Source organism: Ruditapes philippinarum, unplaced genomic scaffold (genome assembly GCF_026571515.1).
Source record: "Ruditapes philippinarum isolate M1 unplaced genomic scaffold, ASM2657151v2 ctg9942_1_1_1_1, whole genome shotgun sequence".
Lineage (NCBI taxonomy): Eukaryota > Metazoa > Mollusca > Bivalvia > Venerida > Veneridae > Ruditapes > Ruditapes philippinarum.
In genome coordinates, this window is record NW_026856320.1 from 3,681 (window position 1) to 23,001 (window position 19,321).

At 32.7% G+C, this 19,321-nt stretch overlaps 2 protein-coding genes across 2 annotated transcripts; both read right to left on the reverse strand.

Annotated features, from left to right (window-relative positions):
* Positions 1-839: 839 nt before the first annotated feature.
* LOC132746210 (ubiquitin-fold modifier-conjugating enzyme 1) lies at positions 840-12,386 on the reverse strand. The gene is made up of 5 exons (XM_060735286.1): positions 12,228-12,386; positions 8,109-8,240; positions 7,528-7,604; positions 2,809-2,899; positions 840-954 (listed from the first exon to the last, which is right to left on the reverse strand). The coding sequence occupies exons 1-5, from the start codon at positions 12,348-12,350 to the stop codon at positions 865-867; spliced, it is 513 nt and encodes a 170-aa protein (XP_060591269.1). The 5' UTR covers positions 12,351-12,386; the 3' UTR covers positions 840-864.
* Positions 12,387-16,137: 3,751 nt separating this feature from the next.
* LOC132746211 (methyltransferase-like protein 27) lies at positions 16,138-18,951 on the reverse strand. Its single transcript, XM_060735287.1, has 5 exons — positions 18,795-18,951; positions 17,740-17,871; positions 17,188-17,323; positions 16,749-16,844; positions 16,138-16,398 (listed from the first exon to the last, which is right to left on the reverse strand). Exons 1-5 carry the CDS (start codon positions 18,900-18,902, stop codon positions 16,217-16,219), a joined length of 654 nt encoding a protein of 217 aa, XP_060591270.1. The 5' UTR covers positions 18,903-18,951; the 3' UTR covers positions 16,138-16,216.
* Positions 18,952-19,321: the final 370 nt, after the last annotated feature.

Genomic DNA, 19,321 nt, shown 5'->3' on the forward strand with positions numbered 1-19,321 from the left:
CATGCAAAGAGAATAAATGTAATGTAGATAGTTACATCAGTAATAATTTACTAATCAAACAATCAATTTGAATCCTCATCATATCTTATCACAGACCATGATTCTAACTCTGATTTGAATTCAGGCAAATAATATCTCATTTGAACATCTATACAGAATTTAAACAAAGTTAAAATCATACAAATGTATGTACTTCTTGTTTTTTTGCAGGAATAAAAGAATATGAAATGTAAAGTAAATAAAAAATAAATTAAATCAACATTCTTTTCTTTCATAAACTACAACCATCACAAGATTAACAAAGAATGTCTGTCCTCAAGAGCTATAGAAAATACTTCAAAGGCATATTATGCCCCAGAAACAATTAAAATTTCATTTTAGAGAAGGCAAACATGTGTACAGTAGTATAGTGTTTAAATAATTATTTTAGAGCATTTTAAATGCTTGTTACCTAAGGAAAGGAGCTCTTATTATAAAATTAGTTGTAGTAAAAGTAGCAAATTGTAATCAAAGTAGTATTTTTTAACTTCCAAACTCAATCGCTATAACTGTACTTATTGCCAAAATGCAATAGATAAAACAGATTTGCCAATGAGGAACTTTTTTGAGACTATTAAAGTACAAACACAAAAAAAATCTTTTGAGAAATAGGAAAAAAGCAATTCTGAGACACAATGAGCCTTTAAACACTAACAAAAAAATAAAATATAAATTCAAAATCCTTTATAAGCTATGTATATTCCAAAAGTGCTAATTTTTTCTTGATTTATTCGATAAGAGTCCCAATCTTGAACACAATTATTCCGATCAACAGAACACCCCAGATTATTTTTTTACAAAAACCCACTAAATAAAGATTTATCATCACTTCTCAGCAGCACCAGTATTTTCTTTATGTGTTATAATTCCTTTTTCTACTAAATCCGGAATTTCTACTGCCAACCATGGTCCAAGCTGAAAATAGAATTCAATGTTTTCATAATTATAGTGTTCTCAATGTTACTTAAACATTTGTTTTGAATCAAAACTTGAGTTTTGTTCAAAAATAAGTAAAACAAGCAAATTCGTTCAATTTATATCCCCCGCCGAGTACTGGTTATTACTAACACAACAACTGAAGACATAAGGCTTTATTTATATATTTATCATGGCATAAACAGTAATATTCTTTGAACTTGATAAATATTCAGGGCAATAACAAGACCCATAACTCTGTGTTAAATAGTAATATCTGGAAATGCCAATGAGATGTATGCATACTCCATAACTAATCAAGGGCCATAAATCTGAGTTATAAGTGTCTGACAGGAACAAGGCGACTATATGCACATCTCCTCTTCGTATCCCATAAAGTTTCATTGAATTCCAGCCAGTAGTTACAGAGAGGTAGCACGGAAACAATTATTGCTCTGGTTGTATACTGCATAAGTTATCAAGGGCCATAACTCTAAGTTAAAATGTCTGACATGAACAAGGCGACGATATGCCCATCTCCTCTTGGTATTGAAGGTTCCAATAAAGTTTCATTGAATTCCAGCCAGTAGTTGCAGAGAAGTAGCGCAGAAACAAATATTTTTCTATATGCATACTGCATTACTAATCAAGGGCCATATCTCTGAGTTAAAATGTCTGACCCCAAAAAGGCAATGATATGCGCATCTTCTCTTGGTATTGAAGGTTCCCATAAAGTTTTGTTAAATTCCAGCCAGTAGTTGCAGAGAAGTAGGGCGGAAACGATTTTTGCTCTATATGCATACTGCATAACTAATCAAGAGCCAATGATATGCACATCTTCTCTTGGTATTGAAGGTTCCAATAAAGTTTTGTTGAATTCCAGCCAGTAGTTGCAGAGAAGTAGCGCCGAAACGATTTTTGCTCTATATGCATACTGCATAACTAATCAAATGCTATAACTTTGAGTTAAAGTGTCTGACCCGAACAAGGTGACGATATGCGCATCTCCTCTTGGTATTGAAGGTTCCCATAAAGTTTTGTTGAATTCCAGCCAGTAGTTGCAGAGAAGTAGCTGGGAAATGATTTTTGCTCTATATGCATACTGCATAACTAATCAAGGGCCATTACTCTGAGTTAAAGTGTCTGACCGGAACAAGGCAATGATATGCGCATCTCCTCTTGGTATTGAAGGTTCCCATAAAGTTTCGTTGAATTCCAGCCAGTAGTTGCAGAGAAGTAGCGCGAAAACGATTTATATGCATAACTAATCAAGGGCTATAACTCTGAGTTAAAGTGTCGGATCGGAACAAGCCGACTTTATGTGCATCTCCTCTTGATATTGATGATTCCCATAAAGTTTCGTTGAATTCCAGCCAGTAGTTGCAGAGAACTAGTCCCGGAAACGAAATTCGGACGGACGGATGGACGGATGGAAGGACAACGCCAAAACTATATCCCCCTCCTGATTTCATCGGCGGGGGATAACTAGAAATAACAACTGTTGAACATAAACATCTTTCTGAACATTTTATATTCTGTTTGTTGAGGTTTTTTTCTTGGATACTGACTGAAAGTAGAACCTTTAAACTGTATGGTCTTTAGATACAAATGTACATGCATTCTTTTATTCTAATCACATAGAATTTATGTAACTGGTCAATTTCAGGGTTCCATCAAAAGATTTAAATGGCTTTAAATCTAATCTATAATATGTATTTGTGAAGATCAGTTTGACCATTAAAGCAAATATTGTAGATATATGAAGAAAACAGGCAATTGGTTTATTAAAGGCTCATAAGCAAAGCCAATTCACCAAAATGTAAATGGAACTTTGATCATTTTAAGATTACTTACTCCTAGTGACATTGCATGAGCTATTCCAAATTTAGGTACATTTCTAGCCCAGAGTGGTTTAAAATGGTCTGTCAAACAAATTTTCCCTCCTCTGAAAGCATTAAAACAGTATATGTGTAATTACTATATTGTATATTTAACATTAACACCACAATATCTCAGTATCAAACAAGATTGCATTTGAGAAAAATGCTATGCCACCGCATTAATACAACACTAAATAGTAGTGTAGGAACAGATTTTTTTTGTTTCTTTACAATTTTGAAGACTGTCATAAAGCATAGATCCCTGACCTATCTTATTCTTATTATCAGATAAGTGGTTAAATCTAATTTTAACTCAATAAAAGATCAGAGTAGGAATATATCAATGCACTCGAGTCTAGTGAATTTGGTGGTGAAGCCTATTTCACACAGCCTAAATTTCATGACTGTGACATCAAAAGGACAACACAGTAAGACACTTTGTCAAAATCTAGGTCAGCTGAAATCAAAGTTCACTTTACATCTTAATCTGTGCACAGGGTTCAAATTTCATAGCTGTACATCAAAGGACAAGAAAGTAGGTCACATCAACAAAATCTAGGTCACCTGATATCAAAGTTCAATTTTACAACTAAAACTGTTCACATGGTCATAATTTCATTGCTGTACATCAAAGGACAAGAAAGTAGGTCACTGTCCCCTTGGGCAAGGCAAAATTTTGGACCCAAGGGTTTAATTCAAAACAATCTTGATACAGGTCCACCAAACAACATTTCAAGTCAAATATCTAAGCTGTAGCTTTCTCCCATTCAGAAAACATTTGTTTTATTTTCTCTTTTTACTATGTGTACATAATGAGAATCACTGCCCCCGGGCAGGGCCAATTTTGACACCAGGGGAAAAATTTGAACAACTTTAGTAGAGGACCTATAGATGATATTATATAGCAAACATCAAAGCTCTAACCCTTGTTCCTTCAGACAAAAATATTTTTTTATTTTTTTACTATGTGTACATAGTGAAAATCAATGACCCCTGGGCGTGGGGCAAATTTTGACCCCAGGGCTATAATTTGTACAATCTTGCTAGAGGTTCCTTACACAATGTTTCATGCAAAATATCTTAACTCTAGCCTTTGTAAATTGAGAGAAAATGATTTTTTTTAATTTTTTACTATATACATATAAGGAAAACCTATGACCCCCGGGGCGGGGCTAATTTTGACACTAGAAGCAAAATTTGAACAACTTTGGTAGAGTTCCTATAGATGATATCATTTAACAAATATTAAAGCTCTAAGCCTTGTACCTTCAGACAATAAGATTTTTTACTATATATATATAATTATATTTAAAATCAATGACCCCTGGGGCGGGGGCAATTTTGACACCAGGGCTATAATTCAACAACAATCTTGCTAGAAGTTCACTTCACAATGTTTCATGCAAAATATCTAACCTCTAGCATTTGTCAATTGCTACAAGAAATTTTTTAAAAGTTTTTACTATAAGTTTTTACTATATACATATAAGGAAAACCAATGACCCCCCGGGCGGGGCCGATTTTGACCCCAGGGCTATAATTTGAACAATCTAGGTAAGGGTCTACCAGACAATGCCTTATGCAAAATATCTAAGCTCTAGGCCTTTTGGGTCTTTACAAGAAGGTATTTTAAGTTTTTACTATATGTACATATAGTGAAAATCAATGACACTAGGGGCCGGCCGATTTTGACCCCAGGGCTATAATTTGAACAATCTTGGTAAGGGTCTACCAGACAATGCCTTATGCAAAATATCTAAGCTCTAGGCCTTTTGGGTCTTTACAAGAAGGTATTTTAAGTTTTTACTATATGTATATATAGTGAAAATCAATGACCCCAGGGGCAGGGGCAATTTTGACCCTAGGGCTATAATTTGAACAATCTTGGTAGAGGTCTACCAGACAATGCCTTATGCAAAATATCTAAGCTCTAGGCCTTTTGAGTCTTGACAAGAAGGTATTTTAAGTTTTTACTATATGTACATATAGTGAAAATCAATGACCCCCGGGGCTGGGCCAATTTTGACCCCAGGGCTATAATTTGAACAATCTTGGTAGAGGTCTACCAGACAATGCCTTATGCAAAATATCTAAGCTCTAGACCTTTTCAGTCTTTACAAGAAGGTATTTTAAGTTTTTACTATATGTACATATAGTGAAAATCAATGACCCCCCGGGGCGGGCCAATTTTGACCCCAGGGCTATAATTTGAACAATCTTGGTAGAGGTCTACCAGACAATGCCTTATGCAAAATATCTAAGCTCTAGGCCTTTTGGGTCTTTACAAGAAGATTTTTTAAATTTATTCTTTTAATTCTTTTTAATTGCCATGGCAACCAGATTTCTGCATGGAATGAAATTCTTTGAACAACTTTGGAACCTCTTCACCCAAGGATCAATCCTGCCAAGTTTGGTTGAAATTGGACTAGTGGTTTTTCACAAGAAGATTTTTTAAGTTCACTATATAATCTATATAACACACACACACACAAACAAACACACACACACACACACAGGTGAATCGCTATATGCCACCGCATCGCAGATGCTGCGGTGGCATAAAAATGTCTGACTATGAATTAAGACCTGTCCATAGTTATCAAAAGTAGTTTTAATATCTAAAGTTAAAAGTGACCACATAATAGCTGAGCAAGCCTGATCAAACATTAAAACATGCCTTAATACTGATAGCATTGGAAAAACATTACCACCACTTGCCTTCAAAGAATTTAATATCTTTAACTTGCCACATTATAGACACTTCAATCTGTTAATCAATTTTGCAACAGGAGAAGCATCATTAACTAGAAGGGTTTTTGTCACAAAAACATATGTCTCCCAAAACTATGTATGGTCACTCATTTGAAGTTTCATTGGAATCCCACCAGTAGCTTGACATGTGAAAGCCCGACAAGATTTTTCTATTTATAGCTGTGATGGCCATTTTGTGCAGCAAAGCAGAACATGCCGTGATATGCACAACTAGGGATGGTAATGATCACTCAAGTGAAGTTTAATTGAAATCCTACCAGTAGGTTTACCTGTGAAAGCTGGACAAGATTTTTTATTTATAGCTCTGGTGGCCAATTAGTGCAGCAAAGCAGAACATGCGGGCAATATGCACATCTAGGGATGGTACTGTCAGGGTTTTACATCTCTTTGAAATTTTAGGGGTCCAGTGGATGCACAGCCTAGAAAAGTAGGGGTCCAGGCCTGAATTTTAGGGGTCCAAAATTATTTTCACTATAAAAGACTATGAAGACCACTCTATTTTGCTTAAAATCATTTATTTACCCTGTAAGAGATATGCATGTAAATTGTACTGTTTTCATAATTAGAAGTATATGATTTCAATATCTTTTATCACTAGGTTTTTATAGCCCTATAGTAGCCCTTTGTGCTATTTCCAAGGCTTATAAGTCTTTGAGTGGCTGGAATGTCAAGTTTTAGTAGCATATTTTGTTATTGATAAGGTAATTACACCAACAGACTGAAAATTTGTACTGATCTATTTGTAAATATTTTAGCTGAACTAGTAAACACACAATATATAACTTTACAGACCAGTCAGCTAAATATGTTGCGTTTTAAAAAATATCATATAACAAAAGGCTGACGAAAGCGCTTTTGCACCTCCTCATAAGCTGGGGCATACTTGATGTCCCAGTCAAAAGTTAAGTTCGCCGAAACCATTATATTTATAACACCAACGATAATAACATACCCAGTGACTTAATTTCTATAACACTATGAAAATAAGTTTGCAAAAAGCACTGCCTTTTTTATTATTGCCGTTCATGTACAAAATACATTCGCATCGACATTGGATACGCTAACCAATATTAATTGCTTGTTCTAAATAGTCCGTCTAAATATAGCAACAGAAAAACCAAAAACAGCTACTTAAAATAGATTTTACGGTAAACGTCATCAGTTACTGTAGCTTGCACGATAAACGTCATCAGTTTCTGCAGCGGGCACTTGCAAAGAGCATGCGCAGTAGATTTCAATTATGTTAACTTCCGCAATAAACAATGCAAGCATTTTCTGCTCGCTGTATTAGATTTAAATGGAATTTTGTGAGCTTTGAGAAGAAAGAGATAAAATCATGTCAGGCCAGAAACAATAATATCTATTGTCTAGGATTATTTTTTGTGCATACACTTGGACGCAAGTGGATAACTTATATGCGTACATGTCAAAATTTATGCGTATAGGGACGCAAAATTCTGCGTCCCGTAAAACCCTGGTACTGTTCACTCCTGTGAAGTTTCATTTAAATCTAACCAGCAATTCTATCTGTGTAAGCTGGTCAAGATTATTCTATTTATAGCTCTGGTGGCCATTTGTGCATTGAAGCAGAATGTGCTGGCGAAATGCATAACTAAGGATAGTACTGATCACTCCTGTGAAGTTTGGTTGAAATCCCACCACTAATTTGACCTGTGAAAGCTGCAGGACAAGATTTTTTTCTATTTTTACCTCTGGCTGCCATTTTGTGCAGCAAAGTGGAACGTGCTGGCAATGTGCACAACAAGGGATGACACTGATCACTCCTGTAAAGTTTGGATGAAATCCTATCAGTAGTTTGACCTTTGAAGGCCGGACAAGCTTAATGCGGAGGGACGGACAGACTGACGGCTAGGCAGAAACAATATGTCTTTTGGAGACACTTAATTAAGTGTATATATACCTGTACATTTTAGCAGTTTTACCATCTAATTCTGGTAGAGCTATTTCAGGGGCAGTAGTTGGGTAGGTGACAGGTATCTGGAAAAGAAAATAAAAAAAATCTTTAGTCTTTATCTTTAGTAGTGAAATAAAAAGAGAAATGACAACAGCACATTACATTCAGAGAATGATCTAATGTTCACTGATAACAAAACCATCATTCCATTTTAGATAATAAAAATTGCAGAGAAAAATTGTTTTATAGCTAGAAGCTTAGACAACAAATAGCAGATAGATAGATATTCTACCGTAACCTACGTGTACTTAACAGTTCAGACACTTAAAAAGCATCATCTGACATGATTATGTCACTTTAAGACCAGTAAGATGTATCTAGATTCCCAAAAACAGGTTTGACAGAAATGGACAACCAAATAAGATTTAGAAAAATAAGACATTAATAAGACATTGTTGATTTAAAAACATTGCACCTAAAGTTTTATATCTCATGTTCTTTAAATGAGTTCTAAATAGTACAAATAATAATGTAAAATCTCTATTTTAAACAATGAAGTCTTTCTTATGAAGTTTTCAAAAACTTACATCAAATTCTACATCAAACTCATATTTTAAGAGTTCATGAATATACCAGCACTTGCCAAACCATCTGGTTCCCTCTTTATTTGATTCTAGTCGGAACCAGTCATTATCAGCTTCTTTGTTATTTTGAACATACTGAAAAGATATAATAGTTGCAATTCATTGAACATAAACCAACTTTCTAAACAATTATCAGCTCCTGTAAGTGTAATATCAAATACAGAGAACTTGAACAGTTCAACTACATACTCACGCTACAGCAGACTTCCCGAAAGTTAGAAAAAAGTGTCAGACATTCGGTCTGACAAACCATGAAAATCTGTCAGACCGAAACGAAATCTGTCAGACCAAATAAAATTAATCAAAATCAAAGGAAAACTTGTGCTTGTATTTCTATGAAACTTTTCAGTTTTAATTTTTTCGCTGTTAAAATCGGCACAATCCGTACAGCGCATTTTCATCTCCTCCCTGTCATACATCAACGATTCACGGTCCTGCTTCCATTTTCCATTAAATTTGTCTCAAGTCTTTTCTTTTCATCCTTTTACTGCTGTTCTGCCCTCTCCTCTGATGTAGATTTTCGTTTTTTACCAGCTTTGGCACCTTTACTTTAGCGACACCATTTTGTATACAATAAAGTAACATGCGACTTGGATAAAAGCCGAATAGTTGGACCGATCAGGAATACAAAATCGTCCGACCTAATCAAAATTTATCGGACATGTCCGTAGGACCAACGTATTTCTGGAAGTCTGCTACAGTGTGACATTTTTCAAATATATTTATTATTGTTTTAGGTTATTTATTTGAAAAAGTGCTGTCCAGCTAGCCATATCAGTGTGTATAGGCTAGTTTTACATGACTCACATATGGCTAGATCTTTTGGCTATCAATACGGGCTCTAGTCCAATATATTAGACATTACAGGCTTGCTATAGTTTATGTCGGTCAAGTCTGATGTCTAATAGTGATTGCTCAAAAGCGCAAAGCATCATAAAAAATAAAAAAATGTCTATAACTTTATTGTCTTGCCTTTCAAGCTTTATTCAAAAGCTTATCTTCTTTTCTTTCAATTTCATGCTCAGTCATACACAAAAACTCTCAAACAATGTACTTATCAATTTAAAATAAAATATAAACATTAATCTATTTTTGTCTATCAGCCATACTGGTTATGCAAGGTGCTTTACAGATTGATTCCAATTGTTTGGACGGAAAAATATATTCGAACACACTGACGGTGCATGGGCAATTATTTCGTTAAAAAATATTTTGTTAGAATGTTCTGACTCAGTTAAAGTTAAACACTTGCATTTGAATTAGCCAATCAGATTTCGCGCACTGTATGACCGCCATTACAGGGTTCGACACTAACTGTTTTAACAAGGGATCCCATAGGAATCCCTGAGATTAAATTCAGGGATTCCTCCTAATTGTCAGGGATTCCTCAGATCAAAATAGTAAAATATGAAGGCAAAGAATAACAACAAGGGTGTGCAGCAATCCGATTTCAATTTTTTTTTTTAAAGACCACACACATGATATATTGCCTTGTTTCAGATGCAGAAAATGTAGTTTATGAGCCCTTTGGGTTTTTTTTTTTGTTTGCTTGGATTTTTACGGCACGTCAACACATAACTGGCCATATGAGCCCTTTGGAAATATTGCTGTTTAAAGTTTTAAAAGTGTTTCAAAGTGTTTACTTTACTAGTGTATATATAATTGGACTGCTAAGATAAATTAAAACATAATACATTTTTTACATGCACGTAAACAGAATAACATTAAGCTCACCCACTGAACAAGAGTTCGATTTGAAAATAAAACCTGTTTTCTTCCTGGGGTTGATAATTGTGAACCAGTTTCTGTAAATGAAGGTATAATGCAAGTGACTGGGCAATGAGACTTAGGGTTTGAACTTTTGAAGTTAAGTGGACTGGGGAAACATTTTCCCAGATAGCCTAGGGTTCACTGAAATAGAGCCAACATTATCATCTGTAGATCTTTAAAAACTTACAGGTAATGATTAGGCTCCATATTCCAGTAAGTTCTGGTATGGATAACTTTTGGAAAATATTTACTTTCATGTCATTTAAAAAGAAATGTTTAATTATGATCACTTTAAAAAAAAAAAGTGATTTTCATCTTACTGTACACTTTTTGCGTTTAAAAGGAAATATCCCATCGATTGTTGTAAATTAAATATTTTGTTAAATTTTTACTAAAGCTAAAATATCAAGAAAAAAGTTTTGTTTGCATTACAAATAGGGTACCTTCAAATGATTTCGTTTTTAAAAATAAAAAGTTGCTCCAAGTCCATGACAGGATGTGTAATATCCAAATTTATTGTTCTCAATTTTTACACTGAAATGCCCGATTCTTTTCCTCCCTGTGTGTATTGATTTCTTTTAAGTTTTGACATATGCCACATCAAAGGCACTCACCGCATACAGCAGTCATGTAGTTCAGAGCACTGATTGGCCCAAAGAACTGTCAGATGAAATATACGTCATTTGGTGTATGTTTCACCTAAGGATTTTTCTATTTTTTTGTCGGTAAATTATGCGTGACCTTGATTGACCTTAGAACACTTCAGTCTTTAGTTAGACAATATTTTTTAGCAATTAGGCTGCAGAGTTTCAAAAAGGATTTTAAACTGAAAAGTATGGATTCTTTTTTTCTATTTATTAATTATACTTTTGCTGTACTACAGCACAGGTTATCGGCGTGGGACCAAGCCCTACCCCTAAGGTACCACCCCCAGGACCCACAATACTACCCAAATATACTTAAATATATTCAAAATACATGTCAATACAAAATCAAACAATTCTATCAAAAATATAATACTGATACTATAGTGTTTATAGTATCAGTATTATATTTTTTGATAGAATTGTTTGATTTTGTACCTTAGGGGTAGGGCTTGGTCCCACGCCGATAACCTGTGTACTACAGGGGAAAAAAATACATCAGTAATCTTTTTGTTTTTTCACTTTTTTTTACGAAAATTTACAATGATCAACAAATGCCGAATTTTTGCACACAAAAAAAAACTTCGTAGCTATATATACCGCCGGCAACGCCGATCTGCACATATTTGAAGTACACACCGCTCGTGTAATAATTATACGATAATTATTTTTCTTTCTTGAATTTTCACAACTTAATATTATGAAGTCAATGCATGATATAAAATTATTCAAGAATGTTTCTTTAGCCAAAATTATTTTCATTATATATCGCAAATGAGTTGATAGCAGTCACTGCACAAAGGAAATCTGGCGTACATGATTCAAGAGCGTAGATTTTACCGGCGGGATTTTTCTTTTCTTTCTTGAACATTGCAGTTCTGCCAGTCTTTATTAACTCTTTTCTTGAATATTTGTGATTCAATGATATTAATTCAGACAATTTCAAAAATTTACACAGCAATTTTTCAGGGATCCCAACGGAATCCCCAGCTAGGAATCACAGAGATTCCTCCCGACTTTTTGGGATCCTCGGAATCCCGGGATCCCGTTAATGTCGAACCCTGCATTAGTTTATCGGCTGTAAAAGGAATTTAAATACATGATAGGATTTAAAAATGATTTTTCGGATGTGACAGTTTAATTTTATTTTGACAAAAGGTATTTATTTTTTAGTTTTGTTCATAAATAGGTCAAAACTAATGTAAATACACGCGGTCTTATTTTTCGTTCTGCCCGATTTTCTAGTGGAACATGCTACGGGTTTTTGAGCAATTTTGATATGACGTTGCTTTGCCCTGAAGTAAAAATATCTCAAAGCGACGTCATATTTAAAGGACTATACGGGCTCGTACGAACCTTTTATCAGAGATGTTTTATTCAATTAAATTATTATGATTTGAAAAATGTCAGGGGGAGAGATGATGTGTCTTGTTCGCAGCAGCCAACAAACCTACACAGAAATGTAAGATTATACATTTTCAAATTGTATATAAAGGAATAAATATCTTTAAACGATAAATACGCGACTAAATTAAACTCTCAAAGGTATATATGTAACATATGGTACATTTTCTTAGGTCGCGTTGACATATTGTAGAATGTAGATCTATTTACAAGGACACACTTTAGTATATTTAAATATAGTCACCTTAATTAACGACTGATATTCTTCTTTTAGTCTGTTCACCCATATTTCACCATCTCGCGGTCCTGCTTTCGTTTTTAAGAGTGGAATTTGTGCAAGGCTTCGTTTTGTTGCTTCGTCCACCATATTGCTTCCGTGCGTCGTAAAATAAGTAAGTCGTGAGAAATTATCGCGCTTGTACTAAACCCGTACCTATACCGTACCGTTTTCACGTGACAATCGCATTTTTTTATTTATTTATTTTATTTATTTTTTTTTTTTTCATCAAGAAAATTTTAACATTTTTACATAATGGTAGTTTAGGTCATGTTTACCTATATGTATTACAACATTTATGCAATGCGCAGTTTTCTTTAAAATAAATTGCGAAAAGAAAGACGCAGAAATGTAATGATAATACAACAATGACAAAAGCAGAATTAGAAAATAAAGTATAATATACTTCGTCTAAATTAACTTTTCAATATAATTATATATAGAGAATATTCAAGTTTTTTTCTATAAATACAGAATTTATTTTCATAAAGTGGTATGAAATATGATAATTTTCGCATCACAAGACGAAAATAAATCCTGTATTTAAAGAAAAAAACTTGAATTTTCTGTTTATTAAATAAAATTTCTCCTCTTCTTTTACATAACAATTTGAAAAATATACCCTTACATTTTGTGTAGTGACTGAATTCAGAAGAAAGAAGTCAGTCAAGATACCAGCTAAAATACGGAAAATATGTTTCACTGCAGTGAAAAATAAGTTTTGAAAATACAGAACATTTTATTCCATCAATATTTCTCAATATTTCAATTATAAGTATATAATAAACGTAACTGATATTTACATGTACATTAAAAATGATTGCAGAAAGATATATATGAATGATGTAATCTTAGTTTTTAAGTTTAAACTCGGATCCGTTTTCCTTTGTTCTAATGACACTTTCCGAAATTCTAAGTAAATACAGGTATATATAATTAGTACATATTGGAGAGTTTTCTTTTTCTCCATCAATAGTAAATTGTGGTGTTCCTCAGGGAAGTATTTTAGGTCCATTGCTCTTTTTATGCTATGTAAATGATATGATCACCAGTATCGATTCTGAGTGTAAGCTTATTTTGTATGCTGATGACAGCACTATACTTTTTTCTCATCCTGATCCTGATTTTATTTCACAGAAATTAGGTAAAGCACTAGAATCTTGTTCAGATTGGCTAGTTGATAATAAACCGTCTCTCCACTTAGGAAAAACTGAATGTATGATTTTTGGTCCAAAGAAAAAACTTAAAAAGATTAATAATTTTAATATTATTTGTAATGGTCACACTATTGAATTTACTAAGACAGTCAAATATCTTGGTTTGAAAATTGAAAATCTTCTGTCTGGAGAAAAAATTGTTAATACAGTCATATCTAAAGTAAACACTAAACTTAAATTTTTGTACAGAAACAGTAAATGTCTATCATTTAACTGTAGAAAATTGCTTTGTTCTGCTTTAATCCAATGTCATTTTGACTATTCTTGTTCGTCCTGGTACGAAAGTTTAAATAAAAGTCTGAAAAAGAAACTGCAAGTAGCTCAAAACAAAGTCATAAGGTTTATAAAAGATTACCATCCAAGAACTAGTTTAACTCCTTCTGATTTTACAGATGTTAACATGTTAAATATTGAAAACAGAGTTAAACAATTAAGACTTAATCATATGCATAAGATTTTTTATAATAAGTGTCCAACTTATATGAAAACAAATTTTGTTCGGATGTCTGATATACACAACTACAACACTAGATCAAATAAGTTTAATTTTTCAATTCCTCTTTGTAATAAGACATGTAATAGCACCTTTTTCTATAATGGTATTAAAGATTGGAATAGTTTGCCAGATGATGTAAAATGTATATCAAATCCAACTTTATATAAAAATTCTGTTTAAAAGCCATCTTGCTTCAATATGGGCTGCGCAACATCAAAGTGATTTTTTTATATTACTAAGTGGCGACATAAGTTCGCCAAACTTTATTGTTTTTTAGTTATCTTATTTTTTCCTGTGCCTTTCTTTCTGTGATAATGCAAAACTACTGTGATTGAATAATTTGAAGGTTATCTCATTGTCTATTTTTATTTGAGGAATGAATGTCTCTCTGGTTTCATCTTGTTTCCATCTATTTGGTTAACAGGACCCCATTGGAAATAAGCACGCCAGCTTAATGGGCTATCCTTGTAACCATAGATCACTATTAAACAAAACCTTTGTATTGAATTTTTATTGAAATTCTTTTATTTCTTTTATATCATGTTTATCAGTAACTTTAAACAATATTCTGTGATAATTATAATTCTGACTGTTGTAGTCTGAAATGTGATTTTATTAATTTATTTATTTGCTTCTTTTTTTAAATACATTTATCCAATGCCTCATCTGATCTCAGTCATTAACTAAATTTGTTTATGAAATGATATTTTAATTTGGATAAACTGTTATTTTATATATATTTATTTATCTATATATATCTTATTATGTAACTGTGATCTATGTTGTTGCTAAAATAAAATAAAAATAAATATATATTATGTTTATGAAGTTGGTGTGGTAAATCCAAAGGACGACGATGATGTTACTTGTAAAAGTGAGCTAGGTATTCACCATGCAGTACAAGTATGGATAGTGACATTAAAATTAGCAAGTTGTTTGTAAATCTTATCCAAGAAATTGTTATTGTAAACAATCGGGCAAGATAAGTGCACGTTGAAAAGAAAACTTCAAAGGCTTTGGTTGATAACAAAATCAATTTATTCTAATTTAACTAAAATATTATATTCTGCTTAAGCCGGTTTGCTGGTGGCGTGAACTGTGGCTTGTAACTGCCACAACCGTCCATGGACAGGTTCGATCGAACCGAGCCTACAAGCCAACATTATTAATTTTGCCGTTTTTAGGCGTTCTTTTAGACTTTCATTTTTCTCTAATTTGTTCTAATAATTGTCTTCAAGTATCATTGTAGAAGATGCAGTTGTTTTATTCTCATTGATATCTGTTTTTATTTAACGCACGTGTTTTAAACTTTTCATTATCAAACGGATCTCAGTCACTCATAGGGTATAGATGATTACCGGGTATAGGTTCCATTTTGCCTTGTACCCGGGTACATTTCAATTAACCGAATACCCGCTAATTTTAGTCAATACATTGACAGAAAAGGGCATTAATTATAACTTTTAGAAATTTATATTTTGTTACCAGTTGATTTTATTCAGATGAATGTGTTCATTTTCTCTAAAAAAAGGTAGAGAAGGTAATTGATAATCATGATTTTCTCTTAGCACAGCAGCAACATGGTACGAATTAGACCTCAGATATATTTGTTGCGGCCATAAATTCATATTTCTTTCGTCTTTAGTGCTGCTGCACGGAGGCTAGCACGTGGTTCTTGCATTGTCAGTCTGGCATGCTTAAATCGCTTAAATAAAATGGACGTGGCATACATTTCAAAATTTTTTTAAACTTTTGAAATTTTACACTGTCACAGTGGTAGAATAGAAAATGGTAGTGAGTCTGAACGTTAACCTGAAAAACTAACACGAATTCAAAAACGAGGGCTGTGGTTGAAAGTTTGAAGTAAAATCAAAACCAATAAATCCGGTAATATAAATTATTTTGGATTGTTAGAGTGGAATATAATGGACATATTTAAGCGTCAAACTTGTAAACTCATCAATACAGATGAATTTACCATTTCATTATTTTGTATTGTAGTCTTCAAATCTAAAGTAGGCCAAGACTTATAGACAGTAATCTGATGTATTTTGTACTGTCTTTATGCTTTATATTTGTTCGAAAATGTGTAATCACAAATTAGGACAAAATCACCAGGACAAGGACAGGGTTATTCATACATTCAATGACAAGAATGTAACAATAACATAATCTATATTTTAATGATATTACATTTTGATGAAAACAGACATACACACACAAAAATATAACTGAATATTGTTTTAAAGTACTTGGTAGCACCATGCTACACCGTCTATTCCTTTCAAATATCCAGGCCAGATTTCACGTGACACTTTTTTCCACTTCTGGTCCGATTCTAGTTTGTTCATCAATGGTTCCAGACGCTTGTAAGTTTCACTGTCATTCAAAAGATGATTTCGACCGCAAAGAACAATAAGGCCACCTTGAAAAATAAAACAAACTTAATATAGAACGTATAACAACGATTGTACGAGATATAGATTCATTATTTGTATATATTGTACTGAAAATGATTGTATATTGAAATTTGGTTCAATATTATTACTTTGTCATGGATAAATGTTATTAAGATCCGTGTTTTATGCTACATCAAAATATTCAGTTTATGTTTTAATCTTTGACTCTTTAAATAATCGTCTATCTTACGGGTGGAGCAAAAATGATTTCTTTCCAAATTTGTGAAAGGAATAGCATATGGCAACTGCCCGACTATTTTGGGAGGTTTGATTTACAAGAAGACAATTTCAGGGTTTAATTTACAGATAACCTTACCTGGTTTTACAAGTCGAATCATCTCATAGAGCGCTTCACATGGCACGTGAGCCTCGTTTGCGTAGAGTCCACTTCCGGTGACAACGTCGTATGAATCTAATATTATCAGAAAAGAAGATAGGTACATTTGTAATTACAAAATCATAGAGTCATATAATTGCCTATATCAACAGTTCTATTTATTTCAAGTTTACAATGATCGACCGCCTTTGTATTGTAAGCGTTTGATGTAGAAGAATCAGCTTGCCAAGTACATTAGAATATACATTGTAGGGTATTCAATATTAAAAGCGCTCAATATCTAGTTGCTAGCTCTTATTATTTCAAATTCGTCACGTAATGTTACGTTTGAAAAGACATACCACTTTGAACAGTTTTAACAGTACTTTTAATATTGTACAAATCATGTCGAAAGGTCAAAAGGAAAAAAGTTGCTTACTTTCAGATATTGTGGTTTGAGATTGCGAGATGTATTCTATAAAGTAATTCTCATAGAGATGAGCTTTCTTGGCCTCTTTCAGCATAGCTTCTGATGGTTCCAGGGCGTCAATATGCCGGAAACCAAACTCTCTTAGCTGAAATATAGAATATAATTATGAAGAAAATGAAACAAAAATTATCAGATTTATTCTTTAAGTTTCAGTGATATGAATCATTCATTAGAAATGCATAATATGTGATAATGTTCATTAAAATGATCTACGTATTTCTTGATAGCACCGTAGAGCATGGTCTAAAAGATGAGACATTTTAACCAGTCATAAACTTTTAAAATCAACAGGACATGCATTTTTTGAAAGATATATATTTAGAAATGTATGTTTTATCAGTTATATGCAATGATGAGATGTAAATAAAGATACATTTAAGCACAACATCGTTAATATGCGTGATATTTTAATTAATATTGTCGCTACTGATTAATACTTAGTAAAATCTGAAACTATTTAACATTAGATAACCTGCAATTGTAAGATTTCTGCATACTCACCTCTTTAGCGACAAGCCCAGTTCCTGCGGCGACATCGAGTATTCGAACATTTTCGGGTCGTTGATTGGAAAGTTTGTCCCGCACTATTTGTGCAACCTTTTTGGGTCCGGTGAATGCGTGGTTTTCAAGATCCTAAAATATATTTATAAAAAATCAAAATACAATTCATTCTTTTCAATTATTTACTTTACTTGTCTTAAAATGCATGCATCGAATATAACTTATTTGAAATTTTCTTTTTTCTTAATTCTGTAAAACGTAGGTAAAGATGTCCTAATTAAAGATACAGAGATATGTGCATGAAAGAGATGAAAATCTGTAGAATAAATATGAAATTAAATGAGACTCTATTTGGAGAATATATTCTGCATGTTCACTGTAATATAGTCCTTATTTTTAATAATTTTCGGTATTTATCAAGTGTAACCTAAATAAAGCTGTTAGGGCACATTTCACGACGTAATGTAAAGTTTAACGATCTTCTGGAATTCATTCAATGTAAAAATTCATCGTGAATCAGTAATTAGGTTTCTGCATGAACACATTTTTGAAATAATGGCGCGTTTAAGAGTACTGATAAAAATATTTACAGAAATTTTCAAAAACCAAATCATAGATAAACTTTTTTAAATGTTTTTTTTTTTACAAGTTAATATTTTTATACGAGACATCCAAAGTTTAGACCAAATTTTAGCTTAAACAGGTGTTTGATAGATAAAGGAATCAACGAACATTAGAGAAATTACGAAAATTTATTATTTTACTATAATTTTTAATTATTTATTTATCTTGTTCATACCTGTATATAGCTTTTATAGGTTTATAGCTGCATTTTTATTTCTACACAAAATAATTATTTTTTTTATTTTATTTTTTTATTTTTGTTGTTTTTGTTGTTTTTTTTTTTGTTTTTTTTTTTTTTTTTTTTTTTTTTTTTGGTTTAATTTCCATGTTATTTGTGAATATATTTATGCATTTGCAGTGAAAATTTGTTTGCAACTGGTCTGCGTTCATATTATTTGATAAAAAAAAATAATTCAACAAAAACTAATTACCTCATCATATTTGTCCGCCCATTTTATATAGGCATTCTGTGACTGTTGTAACGTCACACCGTCCGCGCTGATCTCATTTATCCAAGCTTTTACGTTAATACCAGTCATGATTGTTTAATGGTCTGTCTGCATACTGAACTGACTTATTATATATTCAGACTTTTGTAGGGGACAGAAATTTTCCGTTGATAATTTCTCTGCCGACGGGGAGGGATATATTTTCCATATTTACATAAGCCCTGTCACGCATGTATACAGATTTTGAGTGTCACGGTATGAATGGGTGATAGTTCTTTTTGAAAAATGTAGGGTACTATACCACTGATGTGTCACTTGGAAAATCATTGCTGATAAGGACACTTAGTTCATCTTAGTGTATTACTGCGTGCACGATGCAAAACGGACCTTTATCTCTTTCGTCGTTTAATCAGTTTATAGCTCTTATATGACGAATGCTGAATAGGTTATAAGAAAATATAAACTATATTGAAATGTTAATTGAAATTTTATTTTCTTACTGTATAAAA

What these genes read in the sequence shown, in the direction of transcription:
- LOC132746210 (XM_060735286.1), bottom strand. Translation starts at nt 12,350, where the DNA reads ATGGTGGACGAAGCAACAAAACGAAGCCTTGCACAAATTCCACTCTTA. An exon ending in AATATCAGTCGTTAATTAAG is followed by an intron (nt 8,241 to 12,227) that starts GTGACTATATTT and finishes ATATCTTTTCAG; the next exon opens with TATGTTCAAAATAACAAAGA. An exon ending in AAAACTGCTAAAATGTACAG is followed by an intron (nt 2,900 to 7,527) that starts GTATATATACAC and finishes TAATGCTTTCAG; the next exon opens with AGGAGGGAAAATTTGTTTGA.
- LOC132746211 (XM_060735287.1), bottom strand. Translation starts at nt 18,902, where the DNA reads ATGACTGGTATTAACGTAAAAGCTTGGATAAATGAGATCAGCGCGGAC. An exon ending in CTGGGCTTGTCGCTAAAGAG is followed by an intron (nt 17,324 to 17,739) that starts GTGAGTATGCAG and finishes TCTATATTTCAG; the next exon opens with CTAAGAGAGTTTGGTTTCCG. An exon ending in GATTCGACTTGTAAAACCAG is followed by an intron (nt 16,399 to 16,748) that starts GTAAGGTTATCT and finishes TTATTTTTCAAG; the next exon opens with GTGGCCTTATTGTTCTTTGC.